Genomic DNA, 24,888 nt, shown 5'->3' on the forward strand with positions numbered 1-24,888 from the left:
TCATCATCATCATCACAACCATAATTATGAAAATCTTGGAGGAAAAGGAGAGGAGGTAGCATATTAAAATACAGATACTTTGATGAGGAGGAACAGGCAGAGTAGAAGCTGGGGAGGGGATATCAAACAATGGAGACCCCCAGAACATAAAACTAAGAAGCTCAGGCTTTGCCCAGAATCAGAGGCAGCCTTGAAGATTTATCAGCAGGAGAGTATGCAGTCAGATTCGTGTTTAGGCAGAACATTGAGCAATCCTCAGAAGGAAGAAGCAGAGGGAGGGAAGCCCACAGAGGAGACAGAACCTTCAACACCAACCAGGGTCCTGGTCCTGGGTCCAGCAGATCTGGCAGGAATGAGGAACGGGAGGCTCATGGGTAAAGACTGCAGCCAGGCAGGGAAAGGCCTCACTCTCCCTGCCACTCCTTTCCCTGCTCCCCACTTTCCTGTCCCATCTTTGCTAATAGGCTCAGCATCTGCAACTGCACCCACCCACTAGATTTGCCCCAATTCCTTCTCCTCTCTCATGCCTGAGGCCCAGGTGGCTTCCAGAGCTGACCAGGTCTACTTTAGAATTTTAATGAAATAACCTGAGTAGAAGTGCTGGTGCCCTGCCAGCCACAGCAGGTACTCCACATATGGTAAACTGGAACTGTCTTCTCAGTTTCTACAGCCTTGGGTTCAAATTCTCCCTAATCCAGATGATCACCATCTCTCACCTGAGCAGAGAAGCCTCCCATTGGTCTCACTGCCCCAGACCTTCCTCTTTCCAGATACCATCCTGATAATTTTCTCAAACTGCAAACCTGGTCATGTCCCTCCCTTGTCCCATCGACTAAAGGGTAAGATCCAAATCCCTTGGCATAACACCCCAGGCACTGAGGAGCTGAGGCCCCTCCATTTCCACCTTGACTTGTTCCCCTCCCCCTCTAGTAGCATTGCTGACCCACTTGCCTTGTTCTTTCACCACATGGCTTTGATCCTGTTGCTCTTCTGCCTGGAGCATCTTCCCACATCTTCTCTGCCTGCTGAATTTCTACTTAACCTACAAAGCCCGGCTCACCTTCTCTGTGAATCCTACTTCCTCCCCATCATGACACAAATTGTCTCCCTCACTAGACCCCCAGGCCCTAAAAATCAGGGACAGCTTAATATGTGTTGGAAATGGCTACTCCTCACTTAATTACCCTAATTAGCTAGTTATATTGCCTTATATTTATGTTTCCCCATTTACTGAAGCTTTCCACAGGCCAGACACTGAGATCCAGGGGAGGACCCTGAGGGTAGGACAAGCATGAGCACTGAAGGCTACAATGGCACAGGCACCAAGAGACCATGAGGGGTGCAGGAAGCCTCATCTCTAGAGTGTCTTCCTGGTTTACCATGCGCTTTCCTCCCTTCCCTTATTAGAGTCACCTTGTGCTGGTTTTGATAGCCTGTGTCCCTGAAACATGCACTCCCATACACACAAACAGACCCACGCCTATCCACATGTACCTGCCCATACATACACAGACCTCTCTGTGTATCCCCCAGAGCTACAAATGCCAGTCTTGAGAATGAAGATGTTGCAAATGCTCTGAGCCAGGCATGATGCCAGGTCCCCAACAATACAAGCCCCTTCTGGTTTCTCCCACTCAGCTGTGCAAAGTTCGGGGTTGAGGAGCTCCCCCTGCCAAGGTCACAGACGTGGAACATGAGGTAACAGCTATTTGAATGTAAGCCTGTAGATCACCAAAACATATGCCATCTGCACCCCACCACAGTGCCTCCACAGCACACGAAGACATGAGTCTATCAACTGTGACTCATTAGTACCCAGCAATATTTCCTCCCCCACTTCGCTTCCCACTGCCACTCCAGTATCCTTGCCCAGAGCCCCAGAGCCACCTCTGCTTAACGGGGAGGTCAGGACAGATGCTCCGTTCCACCCCATGCCATCTCCCAGGGTGCAGCCTCCTCATGGGGAAGAGGACTACCATGGCTAGTGGTGACACGGGTGGCTCTGGCCCCAGGACTTCTTCTCCCCGGGCCCTCTGCTCAGGACATGGCATGGACAGAGGTGAGGCGACCATCAACTGCCCCGGAAATGACTACAAACCAGCTCAGACCATTCCAGCACCTAACATGCTGACAGCCTAGGGTGGGCCCACAGAAGGAGATGGGCTAGGGAGTCCAGGGCCGCAAGAGTCCCCCCTCCCTGAGCCCTTGAGCACAGCTACCCAGGTGTACAGGACAATATGGGGGTTCTGGGGATTCCCAAGCCTGGGCCCTAGAGGTGAGTTCTAGCAGGGCCCCCAGATATCCTCCCCATCCATCCCCTCATCCTTTCTCACATATTGTAAAAACAAGGAAACTGAGGCCCAGAGAGGGAAGGGGCTTGAGCAGTCTCCCAGGCAGTTAGAGACAGAGCCCAAGTTAGAATCCATGTTTCTCTTCTTTTTTCCCCTAGGTCTGTCTCTGGCTAACTATGTGACCTTGGAAGAGTCACTCCACCTCTCTGGGCATTGAAGGCTTACAACTTCTGACATCTTCATTCCAGAGGGTTGTCAGGATCTGACAGCCCTTCACCTAAACAAAACACTCTACAGTCTACAAATATTCATATGTCTCTTCTCTTCTCTGACCTCTGAAACACCCCTATGAGGCTGTGAAAATTGGTGCTTGTGTCCTATTATGCAAATGCAAATACTGGGCTCAGAAAGACAAAGATCACACAGCAAGTTTGGGACAGAACTGGAACTAGAACCCAGGTCTCCCAAAGCAGGGTCCTTGCCATCACTAAGGCTAAGAATACATTAAGACTCCAAAATATGGAGAGTTGCTCAATGCATGCCACCAAGGTTAGAGCTGACCAACCCCAGAATGCTCAGCAGCTCTGGGACCCTGGAGTGGAGGACTCAAGGCGGAGGGTGATGTCTAAGTTACACACATCTGAGCTCCAATCCAAACTCCACTATGCAGCTGAGCGACCACACTTTGTGAGGCTCAGCATTCTCTACTACAAAATGAAACTACAGAAGGTACCAAAAAGCTCAGGATGAGCGGAGAACTGCACCCTGAATGCAGGACTGCCAGGCAGGTGGTAAGCACTTATTAACTTTTGTTTCAAGCACACAAATCATATGTTGTTTTTCATCATGTCTCCCCATGGTGTCTGGTCCATGGCTCCAGAACCAGGCGGCTTCTGATCAATCCTTATGCTAAATGATGGACAGATAGATGGATGGGTGGTTGGATAATAAATGGATGAATGCACGGATTGATAGATTAATGCTGGGATGAATGGAGGGATGAATAGATGGATGAATGGATAAATGAATGGATGGATGTTCAGAAGAGAAGACAGAATAAAACACGGAGTCAAAATGAAAAGAACAAGAAGATGATTGAAGGATGGGGCTCATACAAGGAAGAAAGGAACAAGATCCAGCCCTTCTGGCTCCACTCAGCCCCACCACCATATACCTTGGGATAGCACTGGCACATGCCACAGATTAAACCCCTGGACACCATGATGCTGCTGCAGAAGGTTTCATTGAACTGGGGCCCATCATGACTCAGGAGGAATGTACTGAGAGCCAGGAGAAGACCCATACATTGAAGCTGAAGCAGAAGGTCTTCTCATCTGCCAAGGTCTCCTCACCTGTCATGGCTGCCAGCCACGCCCTGGCATGTGCACCCCTGCCAAAAGGGGCCCGTGCCATCCAGCATAAACATCCAGACAGGCTCACAGGAAGAAGTGAAGCTCTTAGGTCACTGCAAATGAAGGCTTAAAGTTAAAGGGAGAGCAAGACCCCTTCAGCTCCAGGCCCATTCCCTGGACCCACCAGTTCAGCAGGGCTGGAGGCAGCAGGCTTCAGTGGACCAGTGAACCCACTCCCCACCCTCTCTCCTTCCCTTGGGGCCCAGAAGACCTGGAGTGCATGTGTGAATCTGGGTGAGGGAGCATGCAAAGGAGGGATAGAGGAGGTTACAGGGGCTGGGCCCCAGGCAAGCCTGTGACAAAATTTTCTTTGCCTACTTTGGGGCTGAACTGGGTGAGCAGGTTATCCAACACCTTCTAGCCCTGGGAAGCAGGGTACAATTCTGCAGTCAAAAGACGTTAGAATGCTGCCAGAGGATTTCAGGATCCCACTGCCAGGCATTTCAGGATCCTAGATTTTAGACCCTTCAAGGATATGTGTCCATCTGGGATTCAGGCATGATGGCTCATATGTACTGGATGGTGACGATGCGCATGGCACCATTCTAAGCATGTTACAGCTATTAACTCACTTAAGGGGCACCATGCGGCAGTTATTGCTATACCCACTATGCAGAGGACACTGAGGACAGACAAGTAACTTGCCCAAGGTCACACAGCTGGAAATGGTAGAGAAGCTGGAACGTGAACCCAGAGGCTGTGCCCCTAGCCACAGGGCAATCCTGCTTAACGGGAGCATGAGGTTATGGGTGAGAGCTCTGATGGCAAGGCAGGCTGCCTGGGTTTAGATCCTGCCTCCTGTACTGCGGGGCAACATGGTCTTGATCACATTACCTGCCTGTGTCTGTTTCCTCCTCTGTAAAATGGGGATAATAACGGTACATCCCAGCACTGGCGCTATCTCCAGGCCTAGGTGTCCTGGAACTTCTGCCCCCTTTACACTCTGTGCAGCATCCAGACCTGCTTGTAATGAGTTCCTCTACTCCCCCACCAAAGCTCTGGTGAATTAATGTCCCTGTGGGGTATAAGTGACTGATAGTAACTTCTTCAATCTCCTTGCAGCCTAATCTAAGAAGATGCCTTCTAAAGAATAGCATTCTAATGTGAAATTTTAGTCTGGTGAAAGGCTAATGGGAGAAATCAGATTCCTTTACAAGATTACAGAAAAAAAATAGGGCAATGAGTATCTCTAAAAAGAATGCTCACTTGGAGTGTCGATGGGGCTAGGTGGCCGATACAGGATGAAAGGCTTTCATTTGGCTCCCTGACTTGCTGAGTTTGGGGATTTCCCTGGTCCTGGTCATTACCTCTTTCCTCCTGCCCAGCATGTGCTCACACAAGCCCCTCTGCCTCATAGTCCTTCCCACAGGCCCTTTTTCTTACATTTTTTTAGAGAAGGTAAACTCAGAGGGACTTTTAATATGCCAATCGATGTTAATAAAACACAAGTCAAAGACAAATGCAAACATGCTTTCAACCAACATTAATGAGGAAACAAGATACAAATTCTTTTTCTTTTTATATTTTATTTTATTTTATTTTTGAGACGGAATCTCACTCTGTCGCCCAAGCTGGAGTGCCGTGGCGTGATCTCCACTCACCACAAGGTCCTCCTCCTGGGTTCATGCCATTCTCCTGCCTCAGACTCCTGAGTAGCTGGGACTACAGGCACCTGCAACCACGCCCGGCTAATTTTTTGTATTATAGTAGAGATGGGGTTTCACCATGTTAGCCAGGATGGTCTCGATCTCTTGAACTTGTGATATGCCCGCCTCAGCCTCCCAAAGTGCTGGGATTACAGGTTGAGCCACTGAGCCTGGCCCTGTTTGTTCTTTTACATTAACTTTACAATGTATTTGCCATGTTTTAAAAATAAATTTAATTGGAATTTTATTGAAATTGTATGAGACATGATTTAGTCCAAGATGAACACACAACATTATTATTACTGTTTCCATCCAGCTATGGCATATTTCTTTGTTTTCTCTAGTTGTCTTTTACATCGCTCAATAAAATTTGTGGCTCTGGTACATTTCATAATAATCATACATTATATTTCATTATTTCTAATTATTATGATGGATTGCATGTACATTTACTACGTACCACATATTATGCAGTATATTCATTATCTCAATTCATACAACAATCATGTGATTTAGTTGGTGTTATTACTAGATTATTACCATTGTACAAGTAAAGAAAATAAAGAAAAAAGAAAAGAGACTCACCAAAATCAAACCAATAAAGACTTAATTAGAATTGTTGGGCATATAATAAAAATGTACTACAACTCAATGAAAGCAAAAAAACATTCTAAAAACGACCAGGCAGATTTGAGAAGGAGCCAAACAAAATCCAGAAATAAAAACATAATTGTTGAAATTGAAGACAGATTTGACAGCAGATTACATATAATTGAAAAGGAAAATGTAAACTGGAAGACAGGCTGAAGAAATTGCTCAGAATGAAGCCCAAAGAAGTAAAAAATAAGAAAGAAACAAGAGACATGAAGGACATGAGTGATAAGATACCTTCTAACAGGATTTCAGAAGTAGAACAATAAACTGTTAGAAAGGTTTTGTAAAAAAGAGAATGGCTTGGAATTTTCCCAAAGTGATGAAAAACTCTACCCTTCATATTCAAGAAGCTCAAGTTGGACAGATTTAAAAGGAAAAAAAAAACCACCTAAATGTATCATCATAAAAATAATGGAACCCTGAAGAAAAGAATATCTTGAAAACAACCAGAAAGAAAATTCACATTATCCATGAAAGAATGTGGATTTAGACCAAGAGATAATGTCTTAAAACTGGAAGCAAGAAGACAATGTACTAAGAAAAAATAATCACATACGAAATTAATATATCTTTTAATAAACAGGCCAAATATAAGACAATATTTAAGTCATAAAACCCAAACAAATACTGAGTTTGCTAACTAAGAGACCTTCACTAAAGGAAATTCTAAGAGATGTTCTTCAGTAGAAGGGTGTTCCCCTAGATGGAAGGCTTGAGTTGCGAGCAGAAATGGTGAGCACGTAAGAAGACAAATATGTGAGTAAATATAAATGAACACTGACTATACAACATGTAGTTTCCAGTGGATTAAGAATAAGATAAGAAGCAAAACCATAAAACTTCTAAAGATAATATAGTAAAACTACCTTAATAGCCCCAGTGGGTTTTCATATAAAACCTAAACAAATTCTGTTCACCAGAAAAACACTATCAGGATCAAAGACCCAAATATAAGGGGTAAAACTATAAAATTTGTAGAAGAAAACATAGTTATAAATCTGTGACTGTGAATTAGGCAGTGGGTCTTAGATACAACACCAAATGCAAGAGTGACAAAAGGAAAAAACAAACTGGACTTCAACAAAATTCAAAACTTTTGAACATCAAAGGATACTATCAGGAAAGTGAAAAGAACCCACAGAATGAGAGAAAATATCTATTAAGTCATACATCTGATGAGGAACTAATGTCCAGAATATATAAAGAATTCTTAGAATAACAAAAAGACAACCCAATTAAATGAGCAAACAATCTAAATGAACATTTCTCTAAAAAGATATACAAATAGCCAATCAGCACATGAAAAGATGCTCAACATCATTAGTCATTAAGGATATGCAAATGAAAACTACAACTAGATACTACTTCACATCAACAAGGATGGCTATATTTTTTTAAAAAAGGAAAATAACAGATGTTGGTAAGGAGGTAGGAAAAAAATGGAACCTCCATACGCTGCTGGTAATAATATAAAATGGTACAGAGACTTTGGAAAATAGTTTTGAAGTTTTTCAAAAATTTAAACATAGATTTACCATATGCCCACTCCTAGATACATAAAGAAAATTGTAAAAATGCGTCCACACAAAAACGAGTACATGAATCTCATCACAGTACATTATTAATCATAGTCAAAAAATGAAAACAACTCAAATATCCATCAACTAAATAAATGGATAAACAAAACATAGTATACTCATGCAATGGGATTCAGGCATATAAAGCAATGAAGTGCTGACACAAGATACAACATGGATGAATCAGAACAACATGCTAAATAAATGAAGCCAAACACAAAAGGTCACATATGATTCTGTTTTTTCTGATATTTGGCATATGCTAGTCCATAGAGACAGAGAATAGACTAGTGGTTGCCAGGGGCTGGAGAAAGGGGGAAATGGGGAGTAACTGCTAGTAAGTATGGAGTTTCTTTTTGAAATGATAAAAGTATTCTAGAGTTAGAGAGTGGTAATAGCTATACAACTTTACGAATACATTAAAAGTACTTAAAGTGCCTACAGTCCCAGCTACTTGGGAGGCTGTTGCAGGAGAATCGCTCGAACCTGGGAGGCAGAGGTTGCAGTGAGCCAAGATCGCACCACTGCACTCCAGCCTGGGTGACAGAGTGAGACTCCAAATCCGGGAAAAAAAAATGCACTTCGTGTACACTTAGAGTGGATACTGGGCTAAAAGTGAAGTTACAGGCCACAAACTAGGCAAATCTTCTATACACATATCTGACAAGGGACTTCAGGAAATCCTAAAAGTTTCAATGATGAAATAGGAGACTGTAGACAAAAGACTTGAACATGCACATAAGGAACCCAAATAACCCATAAACAAATGAAAATAAGCTCAGCCTCCTTCCAAACCACAGAAGACTATCTCATATCCAACTGAAAAAATGGTATCAAGTAAAGGCAAGAATGTGCACAAACCAGTACCCACGTAAGCTGCCAGTGGGAATGTAAAATGGTGTTACTTCTTAGCAAATTTGGTATCATCTATTAAATAGTTCACTGTGCATAATCTTGGGCCAAGCACTGCCATTCCTGGGCACATGCCCTGGAAAATCTCTACATGTGAACCAAAAACCAGCACCATTGTATGGATTATTAAAAAAAATCAAAAATAGAATGGACACACAAATTTCACTCTCTACAATCATATAATCAGACAGTGCAGCAAGGAAAATGAATGAATGTAAGAAAACCACAACAGTAGCAAAAACCAGCAAGTCAGAATATATAAGGCATGATTCCTTTTATGTAAAGTTTCAAAATATGGAAAACTCAAAAATACCTTCTGTAGGGAGAAAAACATACATTCTTAGAATATATTAGACAAAGACTTTTACTTGTTTCTTTTTCAGTTTAAGGATCTGCTGTTTTACTTTTGCAATTTCTCAATCTACACGATCCATACTCTGTATTAACTCTTCCTTTGAAAGTTTTGAAGGTGAAGCATTTTGATCATCTCCACATAGTTGCCCTGATATTGGAGAGGAGGGAGCTTCATGTTTGCCTCCGAATGCTGGATCCTTTAGAGAATAAAACCAAGAAAAACAATTTATTTCTCACTAATAGAGTCCAGATTGCCTTAAATGAAAAAGTCAGTTTTAAACCACAGCAGAGCCATGTGTACTATGTGTCTAATGAAACCTTTAGTAGTAACTTTCATATTTACATATATGCAAATTCTCACCTCACTTTTATAGTTTAGATATACCATGTACTATTTTGAAGAGCCTAAAAGCTATACAAAGTCAGGTGAGTTAGTGTTGATCAGCCTCTAGTGTAACAATACTGAAATTATAGAGAATTTATAGGTAAATAATGCAATCATGACAAAGGAAGATACCAACTTCTCAGCCGTCTCCTTGCAATGGCTCTTCAAATGGTCTGAACAACTGGCTGGGAAATAGTATTATTCCAGGTAAAACCTGTGTGTCCACCCAACTTAACAACTATAACATGGCCAAGTGTTCCTAGCAAAAGTTTTCAGGCTTTCCAAACCAAAACTGAGGTACAAAAGTCAGAGAAGTGACCTAGGAACTTCAGCTGCTACTATCTCTGGGCCTACTTTCATAAAGCCCACACTACAGCATACGTAACATTTCCTTAGCCAAAAACATCCCATTGCACCTCCAAATCAGCAGAGCTGTAGCAGAATGAAAGCCCCTTCACCCAAAATCCACTACCCTCCAACACACATCCACACACACCCTATTAATTTCCAGTCTGCTGTAAAGATATAAGCAATATTATAAAACAGAGAAATTTTAGAGTACTAATTTCACTTAGACTATGAGAAACCTACAATGAGGGTAGTTCACAGGATTACAGAATCCTAAAATGTATTAAATAGTGATTAAGGAACTGTGAAAATTCAATAGTTCTGAGCCAAGAATGCATACAGGAGATAACTGGACAGTTGCTTCAAAACACCTTAGTACAGATATTTCAGCTAATATACACTGAGGAAAAGCCTCATATTCTGTAATACTATGCACTGAATCTAAGAGGCCTTCTGGGAAAATAAGATTATGGCTATTCCCTAAAACCTGTACAATTCTGTAAGGAAAGCACCAATAAAAGCAATAACAATTCTAATAGACTTAATAGAGTTAAAGCTCCAGTATCCTTTGCATCTGGCATACAGTCAATCTTTGGCAGCTTTAAGCTCTACAGTTTATGATTCCTCTCTTAAGATGTAAATCCGTGAGGTCGTTGGCTTCCAGAATAAACCAGTATGTTTCATCTAAATAAAATATCAGTGGCCGGGCATGGTGGCTCATGCCTGTCATCCCAGCACTTTGGGATGCCAAGGCGGGCAGATCACAAGGTCAGGAGTCGGAGACCAGCCTGACCAACATGGTGAAACCCCATCTCTACTAAAAAATACAAAAATTAGCTGGGCGTGGTGGCAGGCACCTGTAGTCCCAGCTACTTGGGAGGCTGAGGCAGGAGAATGGCTTGAACCCAGGAGGGAGAGGTTGCAGTGAGCTGAGATTGCACTACTGCACTCCAGCATGGGTGACAGAGCGAGACTCCGTCTCAAAAAAAAGAAAAAAACCCTCATATTTGGCATACAACCATCTTTATCAACCTCTTTTTCTCCCCCTCCCTCCTTTATCAACGTTAAAAACATACAAGAAAATTTGTCTTCACATTGTCTTTTCATTGCTTGAATCTTCACTAACACTGTGAAAAGCGCAACAGTTCTTAAATTCACTAAACCAGTTACTACTTGCACTAAATGAAAACTAAATGCAGAATGTTGAAATATTTTTAAGTCTTCATGTGTTGTGAAGCCTTTTTCTTTCATTATGACACAGCACACTCCTGAGAACTTAGAAATGTTAATGCATAAAGAAAGATCTTTGGTGAACCACCAGGGCTTTCATGATACATGAATATCATTCTCCCACTATACGCATATGAGTAAATTTGTGTTACAGAAACATATGTAATAGCAAAAGAGATTACATTTTGATTCAGCAGACTTCAAAAGTGCTCCTCAGGTGATTCTGATGCATGCCCAAACAATTAATATTACAAATAAATATTTTCCACTGACTTCCTTTCTAAATATTAAATATTTAATAAGAAACCAAATCCTCAAGTGCCTACTTATATAACAGGAATAGGGTGGTGGATCAAAACAGACAAGATATCTGCCTTCATGAAATTTACAATCTTGGGTTGAAACAGCCAGATACCAATCCTGAAGAAAAAGAATTAGATTCTTACCTCATATCTTACATCAAAAAAAAAAAAAAGCCAAGTAATAGCAAACATTTATAAGAGGCTTATTAGCAAATCAAAAAAAACCTCAAGTTAAAAAAAAAAAAGATTCACATTATCTTGGGTTCAGGAAGGCCAAAAGCAAAAGATATAAAAGACATTAGTTTTCAAAAAATAGAGATTGATGGACAAAATATAAAACAATCTTCTGCTGGGCACGATGGCTCACACCTGTAATCCCAGCATTTTGGGAGGCTGGGGAAGGCAGATCACTTGAGGTGAGGAGTTCGAGACCAGCCTGGCCAACATGGTAAAACCCCATCTCTACTAAAAATACAAAAATCGCTAGATGTGGTGGTGCGAGCCTGTAATCCCAACTACTTGGGAGGCTGAGGTTGCGGTGAACAGGGATGGCACCACTGCACTCCAACCTGGGTGACAGAGGAAGACTCTGTCTCAAAAAAAAAAAAAAACAAAAAAAAACACACATGCAAAAACACAATCTTCTGCTTATCAAAACAGTAATAACAAATTAAAAAGGCAAATGATTAAATAGGGAAAACATTTGCAAAACATGCACTCTAACAACTCAATACGAAATAAACCAACAAAAAAATGGGCAACATATACGAAAAAACAATTTACAAAACAGGAAAAATAACCAATAAACAAATAAAAAATGTTAAATTTTACTAACAAATAATAACTTATAAACAATCATTCATCAAATTAACAATCTTTTTGTTAAACAATAAACGTGGTGTCAGCAAGGATACAGAAGGAGTGGGTACCTTTATTTATTTTTATTTTTATTTTTTATTTTTTGAGACGAAGTCTCACTCTTGTCCCCCAGGCTGAAGTGCAATGGCACAATCTCAGCTCACTGCAACCTCTGCCTCTCAGGTTCAAGTGATTCTCTTGCCTCAGCCTCCTAAGTAGCTGGGATTACAGGCGCCTGCCACCAGGCCCAGCTAATTTTTGTATTTTTAGTAGAGACGGGGTTTCACCATGTTGGCCAGGCTGGTCTCGAACTCCTGACCTCTGGTGATCTGCCTGCCTCAGCTTCCCAAAGTGCTGAGATTACAGGCGTGAACCACTGCGCCCGGCCAAGAAGTGGGTACCTTTATACACTTTTGTCAGGAGTTAAGAACTGGCCCTACTCTTTTGCAGGGCAATCTGGAAATACCCACTGAACCTTAAAAATCAACCTGGTCTGTAATCAATTATACTAAAAGAAGTCTACCTTAAGGAAATAAGTAAGAATGCATACAAAAAAAAAAAACACCTAAATAATGTATGGGCCAGCTGCAGTGGCTCACACCTATAATCGCAGCACTTTGGGAGGCCAAGGTGGGCAGATCACCTGAGGTCAGGAGTTCGAGACCAGCCTGGCCAACATGGTGAAACCTCATCTCCACTAAAAATACAAAAATTAGCTGAACTTGGTGGCAGGCACCTGTAGTCCCAGCTACTCAGGAGCCTGAGGCAGGGAATCACTGGGAGGTATAGGTTGCAGTGAGCCAAGATCGTGCCACTGCACTCCAGCCTGGGCAACAAAGTGAGACTCCGTCTCAAAAAAAAAAAAAATGCATGTCACAACACCGTACTTCTGAACAAACAGGTAACCTAAATGTATGAAGTTTGATTAAGGAAATAACTTCATTTAATCAGTGAACTTTATTTATTCATATGTGGAATACTAAGTAGCCACTAACAATACAGTTGTAAACTTATTGGCACAAAAAGAAGCTAAGCACGTATTTAAGCAAAAGTAAAGTTAAACAGAATGTACAAAGTGAGCACATTAAAATAGTCATACGGGCTGACTCTGGACACACTGCCTATGGGTTAGCCCTGTTCCACAAGGAGCAGCAGCAAAAAAAATTTTAAAAAAACCCATAAAATAAAAAAAAATTAAATTAAAATTAAAATAATACACACACAATTAGGGAAGAATCAACATGAAAATGTTAATAACTTTTAAGTGGTAAAACTGTAGGTAATTTTTTCTTTCAAGCTTATTTAATTCTTCTATAAATGATATACATAGGGCTTAACATTTAAAAAAAATCTAACAAATGTTAGTTCTTTTTAAATCCTTACTTCTGGAGGTGGGCAGTTGGGAGAGAATGGGGAGAGGGAGACGGAAAGAGAAGTATTAGTTAGCAGTAGTAGTCATGGTTTACAGTTTAGAGGAAAAAAGCAGGACTAGAGTCAGGGGTCCTGGGTTAATTCCAACTCAGGAGGTACTACCTAGGTCACTTAATTTTTCTGAACATCCAGTTTCTCAACTATAACATGGAAATGGGTCACACTACAACACAACATGTCTCATTTTAATGAATCAGTTTTTAAGACACTTTTCTGCTAAAAAATGAAATTCAATAAATTACATTTGTGGTAATGTATTCAGCCATGGAAGATGACCTTTATTCACTATATTTTTAAATTTCTTTTTTTTAATGCAGCAGAACATTTCTTATAAACCCCACAGACTACTGTATGATAAAGATGTTTCACATGATAAGGTGGGTCACAAAACACCTAGAAGCTTAGCTAATTTCTAGCTTACGGCAAAGAATTTTTCCCCATCCAACTTACTATTTTGAAAAATTTCAAATTCTCTTAAAAGTTGAAGGAACAGTATAATGGACACTCATTTATCCTTCATCTAGATTCACCAGGAGTTAACATTTTAACATACTTGCTTTCTGTGTGTGTCTGTGTATGTGCCTAAAACTTCATTTTGGTTGAACTATTTGAAAATAAATTGTAGATACATTTATTATCTTTTAAATTACTCTTCATTGCATGAGAACTCAAAGAAAATGTGTGGGTACTTATTTATCTGATATCAGGGAAGAAAGGGCAATTAGGCATAAAGGTTAATAAACATTATAGAAAAAAGATTTGATGGCAGTAAAAACATTTTAAACTTCAGTATGCTTTAAAAAAAAAAGAAAAATTGAAACAAAAAGACACTGGAAAAAATATTAGAATATGTTAGGCAGGCAGATCACTTGAGGCCAGGAGTTCGAGACCAGCCTGGCCAACATAGTGAAAACTTGTCCCTAATAAAAATACAAAAAATTAGCTGGGGCCAGGCACAGTAGCTCATGCCTGTAATCCTAGCACTTTGGGAGGCTGAGGTGGATGGATCACCTGAGGTCAGGAGTTTGAGACCAGCCTGAACAACATGGTGAAACCCCGTCTCTACTAAAAAATACAAAATTAGCCAGGCATGGTGGCGCATGCCTATAATCCTAGCTACTTGGGAGGCTGACGCAGGAGAATCACTTGAACCCGGGAGGCGGAGGTTGTGGTGAGCCAAGATCGCATCATTGCACTCCAGCCTGGGCAACAAGAGTGAAACTCTGTCTCGAAAAAAAAAAAAAATTAGCTGGGCATGGTAGTGCATGCCTGTAGCCCCAGCTACTCAGGTGACTGAGGCACGAGAATTGCTTGAACCTGGGAGGCGGAGGTTGCAGTGGGCCGAGATCGTACCACTGCTCTCCAGCCTGAATGACAGAGCAAGAATGCCTCAAAAAAAAAAAAAAAGTAGCCACGGGGGAAAAATGTGTTTTATATATTAATGAACAAAAATGAAGAACGACCACAGGCTTCTAGTCAGAAACCATACAAGCCAGAATACAATGATATGACATCTCTTAAAATACTGAAACTGTCAACTTAGAATTCTATATCTAGAGAAAATTGTCTTCAGAAATAAAAACTTTTTCAGGCAAATAAAAGCTGAGAGAATTAATTGCCAAAAGACCTAAACTGAGAGAAATGAAGTGCTTCAGGCAAAAACACAATAATATCAGAAGAAAACTTGAAAACACAAAAAGAATGAAGGATGTCAGAAATGATATATATACAGGCAATTAGAGAAGAAAAAACAATAAAGAGTAGAAATCAGTGAAATAAAAAAATAGTGAAAATGATTGAAACCAAAGCTAGTTCTTCAAGAATCTATTAAATTGATAAACCTTTAGGTGGACTGATTAAAAAATAATAAAAACAAACATTATGAACATGAGGAACAACATCTCAACATATCTCAAAGGCACTGAAATGATGAGGAAATATTGAGACAAATTATGTCAATAAATCTGATACCTTAAACAACAAAATATACCCAAACTGACTCAAGAAAAAATTGAGTATCTGAATTATAACTATGAAAGAAATTGAGTTCATATTTAAATTCTTCCCACAAAAAAAATCCTGGGCCCAACAGTTTCACTGACAAATTCTATCAAATATCTCAGGATGAAAAAGTATCAATCCCGGCCACACATAGTGGGCTCACACCTGAAATCCCAGCACTTTGGGAGGCTGAGGCAGGTAGATCACCTAAGGTCAGGAGTTCGAGACTAGCCTGGCCAACATGGCAAAACCCTACTAAAAATACAAAAAATTAGCCAGGCATGGTGGCAGGTGTTTGTAATCTCAGCTACTTGGGAGGCTGAAGCAGGAGAATTGCTTCAACGAGGAAGAGGAGGTTGCAGTGAGCTGGGATCACGCAACTGCCCACTCTAGTCTGGGTGACAGAGTGAGACTCAAAGAAAGAAAGTGGAGAAAGAGGAGAGAGAGAGAAAGAGAGAGAGAGAGAAAGAAAGGAAGAAAAAGAAAAAAAAGAAAGAAAGAGAAAGAAAGAAAGAAAGGAAGGAAAGAAGAAAGAAAGAAAAGGCCAGGTGCAGTGGCTCATGCCTATAATCCCAACACTTTGGGAGGCTGAGGCGGGCGGATCACTTGAGTTCAGAAGTTCGAGACCAGCCTGGCCAACACGGTGAAACTCTACCTTTACTAAAAATACAAAAATTACCTGGGCGTGGTGGCACATGCCTGTAATTCCAGCTACTCAGGAGGCTGAGGCAGGAGAATTGCTTGAACTTGGGAGACAGAGGTTGCAGTGAGCTGAGATGGCACCATAGCACTCCAGCCTGGGAGACAGAGCAAGACTCTATCTCCAAAAAAAAAAAGTACATCGGACTTGATACAAATAAAAAATGTACGCTCTCCAAAGGATACTGTTAAGAAAATGAAGCAATACTTCTTTTAATAATCTAGATACAACAAATATTTGTTTTCTAAGTAATTTTACCTATAATAATCAAAAACTGGTCCTAGCCTCGATGGTCCAGTTTTTGATTATTATAGGTAAAATTACTTAGAAAACATATATCTATATATTTGTCGTATCTGGATTATTAAAAGAAGTATTGCCTCATTTTCTTAACAGTATCCTTTGGAGAGCCATAAAAAATGATGAGTTCATCTCCCTTGTAGGGACATGGATGAAATTGGAAATCATCATTCTCAGTAAACTATCTCAAGGACAAAAAACCAAACACCACATGTTCTCACTCATAGGTGGGAATTGAACAATGAGAACACATGGACACAGGAAGGGGAACATCACACTCTGGGGACTGTTGTGGGGTGGGGGGAGGGGGGAGGGATAGCATTAGGAGATATACCTAATGCTAAATGATGAGTTAATGGGTGCAGCACACCAGCATGGCACATGTATACATATGTAACTAACCTGCATATTCTGCACATGTACCCTAAAACTTAAAATATAATAATAATAAAATAAAATAAAAATCAAAAACTGGAATAGGTGACTGGATAAACAAATTGTGGTATACCCATACTCAACAATAAAAAGGAATGAACTGAGACATGCCAGACATGGATAGATCACAGAAGTACTATGGGAAGCAAAAGAGGTCATAGACAAAAGAGTTCCCATGAAGCTCAGAACTTATACAATGTTTTATGATAGAGAGCAGATCAGTGGTTTCCTAGGAGCTGAGGTTAGTAGGAAGTGGGGGAGGAGGACTGACACGGGTGGGTGCCAAGGAGGATGGGGTGCCAAGGAACGTGCTGGAGTGTTAGAAATGTTGTTCATCTTCATTTTGGTGATGGTTCTATGAGTTCATGAATTTGTCAAAATTTGTTAACACTGTACACATATAACAAGTGCCTTCTAATATAGATATATGTGTATATATATAAACTCAACTGCAAAGTTAATTTTGTTGCCCAGGCTGGAGTGCACCAGCACGATTTTGGCTCACTGCAACCTCTGCCTCCCAGGTTCAAGCGATTCTCCAGCCTCACCCTCCCAAGTAGCTGGGATTACAGGTGCCTGCACGATGCCTGGCTAATTTTTTCATATTTTTAGTAGAGATGGGGTATCACCATGTTGGCCAGGCTGATCTCAAACTCCTGATCTCAAGTGATCCACCCGCCTCAGCCTCCCAAAGTGCTGGGATTACAGGCGTGAGCCACTGCGCCCGGCCTGATTTTATGAAAAAAACAGCAGCAACAATAACCCGGAAAATTGGTAATCAGATGAATAACACTGGGGTAGGGGGACGACACAAGCAAAATTCAACACCCAATCATGACAGAAATTCTCAAACTAGGAACAGAAAGCAACCTCTTCAACCAAAAAAGGCATCAACAAAAACGTGCAACTAACATTACACGTAATGGTGAAAGACTAAATGCCTCCCTACACAGGAACAACGTGGGAATGCCCATTCTAACTCTGCAGTCATGACTGCACTTCACAGGAGTCCTCAGGAGGACCCCGTAGTACATTTTCATGACAAATCTGCTTTCTCAGTCTCTGAGATGACCGTTTTATCCCATCCTTTCCTATTTTTCTTTAAACCTCTTACACCCATATCCTTGGTCTACGCTGAGATGATTATTTTACCTCATACTTTATTTTTCACAAGGTAAATCAATCTCTTACCAACTCTTCCTATGATAAAGTCTTCCTTCCTGTCTACCATCCCTTCCTTGCTACCTACTATACACATCTTCCTACCATCAGTCTCTCAAGAAGACAGGGGTCTTTATCCTGGCCATCACTCGAGACATGCCAAGTTATCTGGCCAGCTGAAAACTCAACCACAACTTGGGAGTATAAATATAGGTCTTACCCTAGAAATTCTAGAGAATTGATACATTTTCTATTTATCATCAACTCCTGTCATCTAAAGCAAAGACAAGTTCAACTCTTCAAATCGGCATAAAGCCACAGTAAGAAGACAGAGATAATTAATTCCCAACTTTTGGTTCCTCGTCTTTGTAAATAGCTCTTGCCACTTAAAAAAAAAGGTAAATGTGGTGGTTTCTACCAACATGTGTATTAAATAGGAAACGTTAAGAAAAGCACAAAAAACATGTGCACTTTGCATAGTATTTGTTCCTTACCTGCTGGTGGTGGGTGCTGGGAAACGTATACTTTACAGAGTGAGGAGGATAACGACTTTGTTCTGTGCTGAATGCTCCTTGGTTGGGAGGATAACCTGAACTTGACATTATCAGTAAAGAAGTCCTCACCAGACTGTGAGATCAACGCCAGTAAACAATCATGTTTCTAGGAAACCATCTAAACAGGATGGGAAAAAAATAGAATTAATAAGAACTAAAACACCAAGTGTACTTCTAATAAATTATAACTATAGCTACATAAATAAAACCACAATTACCAGTAAAAGCTTCCTCTCAAGTATTTACTTAATAAAAGTTACCGAAGTTTGAAAACATTAATGCATCATTTCTTTTTATATTTAAAATAGGTTATGTGAAAAATAATATAATTAGCTATATAAAGTAAAAACAGTATATAAAAACAGCATAATACCTGGCACATAGTAACTGCTCAGTAAATACCTTTCTATAAATGTCTGAGGAATATAAAGACAAAAATACGTGGTTTTAAATTTGGGAGTTGATAAGTCAATTGTGAAAGTAATTCAAGAGTAGTTTTAAGGTAAGCATTTGTGCAGAGGAAGTATTGTCTTTATTAAGAAATTCTGAAGCAAGGATGATAAAATACTAAGTTTTGTAATCACAGATGGTAGGTAGATGGACATTTGTTATGTTATGCTTTGCATGCTTCTATGGAACTGAAATAGCAAATAAAAAGAAGGCCAGGAGCGGTGACTCCTCCTGTAATCCCAGCACTCTGGGAGGCTGAGGTGGGCGGATCACTTGAGGTCAGGAGTTCGAGATCAGCCTGGCCAACATGGTGAAACTTCTTTTCTACTAAAAATACAAAAATTAGCCAGGCATGGTGACATGCGCCTGTAATCCCAGCTACTTGGGAGGCTGAGGCAGGAGAATCGCTTGAGCCTGGGAGGTGGAGGTTGCAGTGAGCTGAGATCATGCCATTGCACACCAGCCGGGGCAACAGAGTGAGACTCCATCTCAGAAAAAAAAAAAAAAGAAAGAAAGAAAAACAAAGCCATCTTCATTATAAAGTATATTCCTACTTGTCCACAATTCTAGACTAATTTGATTTGTCTGTCTTTTTTTGTGCCAATGCCACACTTTTCAAATTACTCTAGTATTACGAGATTTCATATCCAGCAAGGCAAGTTTCACCTCACTGTGCTTTGTTGTTGCTGCTACTTTCACCACCTTCCCAGCTATTCTAGCACATTTCCTCTTACACACAAGGATCAGAGTCAGCTTGTCACGTCCCAGAGAAATTCTGGATGAGAACACATAAATACTGAATTCACAGACTGACTAATGGGAGAACAGGTACCCTTATACTCCTGAGTATTCCCATCCTAAAACATGATTATCTATGTTTATGTTTCAGGATAACACAAATATTTATGTTATACATAATTAATATGGGAGTATTTTACATACATATGGTAGAGAATATTACATATGTATGAAAGTGTGCCATAATATATAATTTCTATCTTAATTATATATAAAACTCCCATGACAAAAATTTTATATACACACATACACATGTGCATGTGTGTACATACACTCTTACTTTAAGACTGGAGTTCTATTATTACCTAATTGGGTGGTTTTAAAAAAATAGAATTTAAATATAAGATGAAAATTTTATAATTGTATACATAAAAATATAACAGATATAATTTTATATATATAAAATCTCCACCCATTTAATACTTGATTAGTAAAGTTTTAATTTTGTTTCCATCATTTCAAGGTATTTGGGAAGAGGGCAAATTCAAAAAATAATTCAGTATGACAAATTGATCAATTTCTCAGTTTTTATCAATATATTCTTTATCCAGTTAGGTTTAGAAAATAAAATTTTCTAGGGAATTGTCGTTCAATCTCACTTTAAAACAAAACTTATAGGCTGGCCACAGCGGCTCACATCTGTAATCCCAGCACTTTGGGAAGTCAAGATCGGAGGAACTCCTAAGGCCAGGTGTTCAAGACTAGTCTGGGCAATGAAGCCAGACCTATCTCTACAAGAAAATTAAAATAATAATAATAATAATTAGTTAGGCGGCCATGTGTGGTGGCTCACACCTGTAATCCCAGCACTTTGGGAGGCTGAGGCAGGCGGATCACAAGGTCAGGAGATCGAGACCATCCTGGCTAACACAGAGAAACCCCGTCTCTATTAAAAATACAAAAAAGTAGCTGGGCGTGGTGGTGGGTGCCTGTGGTCCCAGCTACTCGGGAGACTGAGGCAGGAGAATGGCATGAACCTGGGAGGTGGAGCTTGCAGTGAGCTGAGATCGGGCCACTGCACTCCAGCTTGGACGACAGAGCAAGACTCTGTCTCAAAAAAAAAAAAAAAAAAAAAAAAATAATTAGGCATGGCGGTACACACCCATGGTCCCAGCTACCTGGGAGGCTGAGGCAGGAGGATCACTTGAGCCCAGGAGGTCAAGACTGCAGTGAGCTGTGATTGTGCCACTGCACTCCAGCCTGGGTGATATAATGAAATTCTGACTCAAAAAATAAAAGAAAAAACGTATAGAAAGAACTTTAAGGGCAGGCGTGGTGGCTCACACACTTTAGGAGGCCAATGTGGGCAGATCATGAGGTCAGGAGTTCAAGGCCAGCCTGGCCAACATGGCGAAACCCAGTCTCTACTAAAGATACAAAAAATTAGCCAGGCATGGTGGCACACGCCTGTAAACCCAGCTACTTGGGAGGCTGAGGCAGGAGAATCACTTGAAGCTGGGAGGCGGAGGGTGCAGTGAGCTGAGATGGTGCCACTGTACTCCAGCCTGTGTGAAGGGTCCAGACTCCATCTCAAAAAAAAAAAAAGAAAGAACTTTAAAAATTGCATGTGGTACCATGTGATATATAAATATTTTAAGTAAATATATCATCCTTTCTCGTGATGTCACGTTTCCTGCTGTTGTGAAAGCTGACCAGGAGAAGAGTCAGAAGACTGACCAGCTGTCCCTCAGTCTGTTTTCTCCCTGCTCCCTTCCAAGGCCCGAGGCATGGAGATCAGCAAATCTTAAGGATTGGAAGGTTGAGATTACCCAACACTGATTTGACAGGTGAGAAATGTGAAGAGCAGAGAAAGTCAATAATTCCTCCAATATCACAAAATTGTCTGTGGCAAAATGGGAAAAACTAATGTTTTCTGCAATGCTTTGCGGCTTTCTCAGCAAGCAGTGAACTAGGAGGAGCTGAGATGTTCCGTGAGACCACACATTAAAAGCACCTGAGGAGCTTCCTCCTCATCTATACACCAGCAACTGCTCCAGGTGGAAGGGGAAAAGCCAACATGTGGCATTGTGGGGAGGGCTGATCTTTTTGGAAATAAACATTATACGCAGGACTTAAGAGTTTTTAAAAGTACCACAGAATACAAAGCGAAAAATCTCCTCGCCCTTCTCCTCCAGCTGCTACCCAGTTACCCTCCCAGAAGGCAACCAAAGTTACTAGTTTCTAGAGTGTCCTTTAAAAATATCCTACACATACATACACTCACACTTTTTCCCCTATGTAAATGGTGGCATACTAGAAACACACTGTTCTGTATCTTGCTTTTATTACTTAATACATCTTGTTTGGCCTGGTGCGGTGGCTCACACCTGCAATCCCAGCACTTTGGGAGGCTGAGGTGGGTGGATCACGAGGTCAGGAGATAAAGATCATCCTGGCTAACACGGTGAAACCCCGTCTCTACTGAAAATACAAAAGAGTTAGCCGGGCATGGTGGCCGGAGCCTGTAGTCCCAGCTACTCAGGAGGCTGAGGTGGGGAGAATGGCGTGAACCCAGGAGGCAGAGCTTACAGTGAGCTGAGATCACATCACCAACCTCCAGCCTGGGTGACAGAGCGAGACTCCATCCCCCAAAAAAATAATAATGCATCTTGGCAATTATTCTCATGCATCTACAGTTCTTTCTATTGCTAAAGAGTATTTCACTATATGGGCCAGGCGCAGTGGCTCACGCCTGTAATCCCAGCATTTTGGGAGGCTGAGGCGGGTGGATCACCTGAGGTCAAGAGTTCAAGACCAGCCTAGCCTGACCAACATGCTGAAACCCCATCTCTACTGAAAATACAAAAATTAGCCAGGCATGGTGGCACATGCCTGTAATCCCAGCTACTCGAGAGGCTGAGGAAGGAGAATCGCTTGAACCCAGGAGGCAGAGGTTGCGGTGAGCTGAGATCATGCCATTGCACTCCAGCCTGGGCAACAAGAATGAAACTCTGTCCAAAAACAAATGAGTATTTCACTATATGAACGTTCATGCATTTTGTAAAAGTTTTCCAACTAATTCTGATCTGCTGTCCTAAAACATGCTTTAAGTGATCTATCTCTGCACTCTCCTCCCAACTCAGACATCCCAAATAAATAACGCTATAAATGGAATGCAGAGGCAAAAAAAAAGATTTTAACCCAGAGTCATCCCATTTTTTTCTAACAGTGGCCTAAATGATTAGAAACCCATGAGGTACAATTTTTTAATGCACATTGTTTAACTTTCAGCTATGGCGAGTCCTGAGTTCAACAATTACACTCAATGTCACTCAAAGTCACAAGTTAAGTGACTTCTCCATTTTTTCCCTCATCTCAGTAATCCTTCCTGTTGTCCTAGTTTTGTGGTATGACTTTAATGAAGTTTAACTTTATTATCTCAAAAAAACCCCAAAAAAGTCAGTTTTGTTTAAAAGTACTATTCACCCAATACAGAAGGGAAAAAAAAAAACACTAGCAAAATCAGGAAATTAGCCCCTACTGGCATACAAATCGACAGGTCAAAGCAAGCCCTTCCTGTCCTCACATGAACTGCAGCCTGGAGACCACTACAACCTCCTTCCTCAAAACTTATCCACGAGCTACACGGCAACAGTGCTCAGATCTTGTTTTTTAACCAGAATGTTTTCCTCCAAAGTCTTAAATGAAAGCTAAGTGTACAAAAGGTACAGTGGAGAAACATTCTCATCTAGCGAGAATGGGAGACCTAGGATTCATCTTTTCAGTCTCCCCCTGCCCTTCCCCATCCCTCCCTCCACCCTTCACTCCAGTCCTGGCTCACTAAGATACCTGGGCTGAATACTTTACATTTGAAACTCACTGAAAAGAAAGAATCTAAAGTTTAGACTGAAGGGGAAGGGAGCACCTTAAGTGGCAGTATCAAATTATAATTTCAGTTCTTAGCACCAAAACTCATTAACTCAGGGTAGTTACATGGTTGACTCATGAACTAAAAAAATTCTATGAATTGTTTAAGAAATCTGATCAAGATTTTATAAGCAACTTCCTCATCTCTTAAATATCAACATATAATGTTTTAGGATGAGAATAATATAGTAATAATTGTATGTCACTGTCATAAAAGACAATAGCACTTCTAACTGAATTAAACAGATAAACCCAGAACTAGCCTCTTATATATTGCAAACAGGTAGCAAAATATTGCAAAATGAAATTGATCTATTTAAGTTCCTTTTTAAATCTTCTCATATTAAATAAACAAACACATATTTACTCAACAGGAAAATCTTGCAACAACAAAATTTCAAATACTATCCTGCCAAAAAACAAGCAATTTTTCCTCTCAGCAGGAACTCCCGGCTTTTGGCCCACAACCTTTGCATAATCAAAGTGTGTTATGCCAAGGTGTTCAAGGTGGCCTAAGCTACCTTGGAAAAAAAGCTAAAAATGGCCAGGACAGTGGCTCACACCTGTTATCCCAGCACTTTGGGAGGCCAAGGCCAGCAAATCACAAGGTCAGGAAATCAAGACCATCCTGGCCAACATGGTGAAACACCACCTCTACTAAAATACAAAAAAAAATTAGCCGGACATGGTGGCACACACCAGTAGTCCCATCTACTCAGGAGGCTGAGGCAGGGGAATCACTTGAATCTGGGAAGCAGAGGTTGTAGTGAGCTGGCATCATGCCACTGCACTCCAGCTTGACAACAGAGCGAGACTCCATCTCAAAAAAAAAAAAAAAAGCTAAAAATATATTTCACTGTGGCAGGACTGCAGCTGCCACTTCGGATGAGCAAGAATGAATCCACCAAGCATCACAATAGAGGTGAAGCCTACATTTCACTAAAGCAGAAAAAGCATCCCACAAAATATGCAATTTTTAACTGATAAAATAATAAAACCTCCTGATACAAAAGTATGGGATAGGGGAATGCCTCTATGACATTCAAATGCTAAAATATTAGTTATTAAACTGAAGCAAATTAGGTCACACCAGTTCCCACAAAGCTGTCCAGCTCTAGACCAATTCTAAAAGTATGTTAGGCAAGACAAGGCTAAGAAGGACCACCACCCTGGGCATCCCAACACCTAAAATCCTCCAACCTGGGGATAATTTAAAGAAAGC

The 24,888-nt window shown here is 40.8% G+C and overlaps 1 protein-coding gene and 1 long non-coding RNA gene across 2 annotated transcripts in view; one reads left to right on the forward strand and one right to left on the reverse strand.

Moving 5' to 3' along the window:
• LOC129016775 (tensin-3-like) overlaps positions 1–2,759 on the forward strand; it is a 310,903-nt gene extending 308,144 nt beyond the window's left edge. The window contains exon 16 of the mRNA XM_063657179.1: positions 2,450–2,759. Coding sequence (XP_063513249.1) covers positions 2,450–2,508 — 59 coding nt within the window. The 3' untranslated portion in view covers positions 2,509–2,759. The remainder of the gene's footprint in view (positions 1–2,449) is intronic.
• Positions 2,760–8,751: 5,992 nt separating this feature from the next.
• LOC129017162 (uncharacterized) lies at positions 8,752–24,443 on the reverse strand. The gene is made up of 3 exons (XR_010124573.1): positions 24,366–24,443; positions 18,492–18,669; positions 8,752–9,043 (listed from the first exon to the last, which is right to left on the reverse strand). It is a non-coding gene; the product is annotated as an uncharacterized LOC129017162 (long non-coding RNA).
• Positions 24,444–24,888: the final 445 nt, after the last annotated feature.

This window comes from Pongo pygmaeus, chromosome 19, assembly GCF_028885625.2.
Source record: "Pongo pygmaeus isolate AG05252 chromosome 19, NHGRI_mPonPyg2-v2.0_pri, whole genome shotgun sequence".
NCBI lineage: Eukaryota > Metazoa > Chordata > Mammalia > Primates > Hominidae > Pongo > Pongo pygmaeus.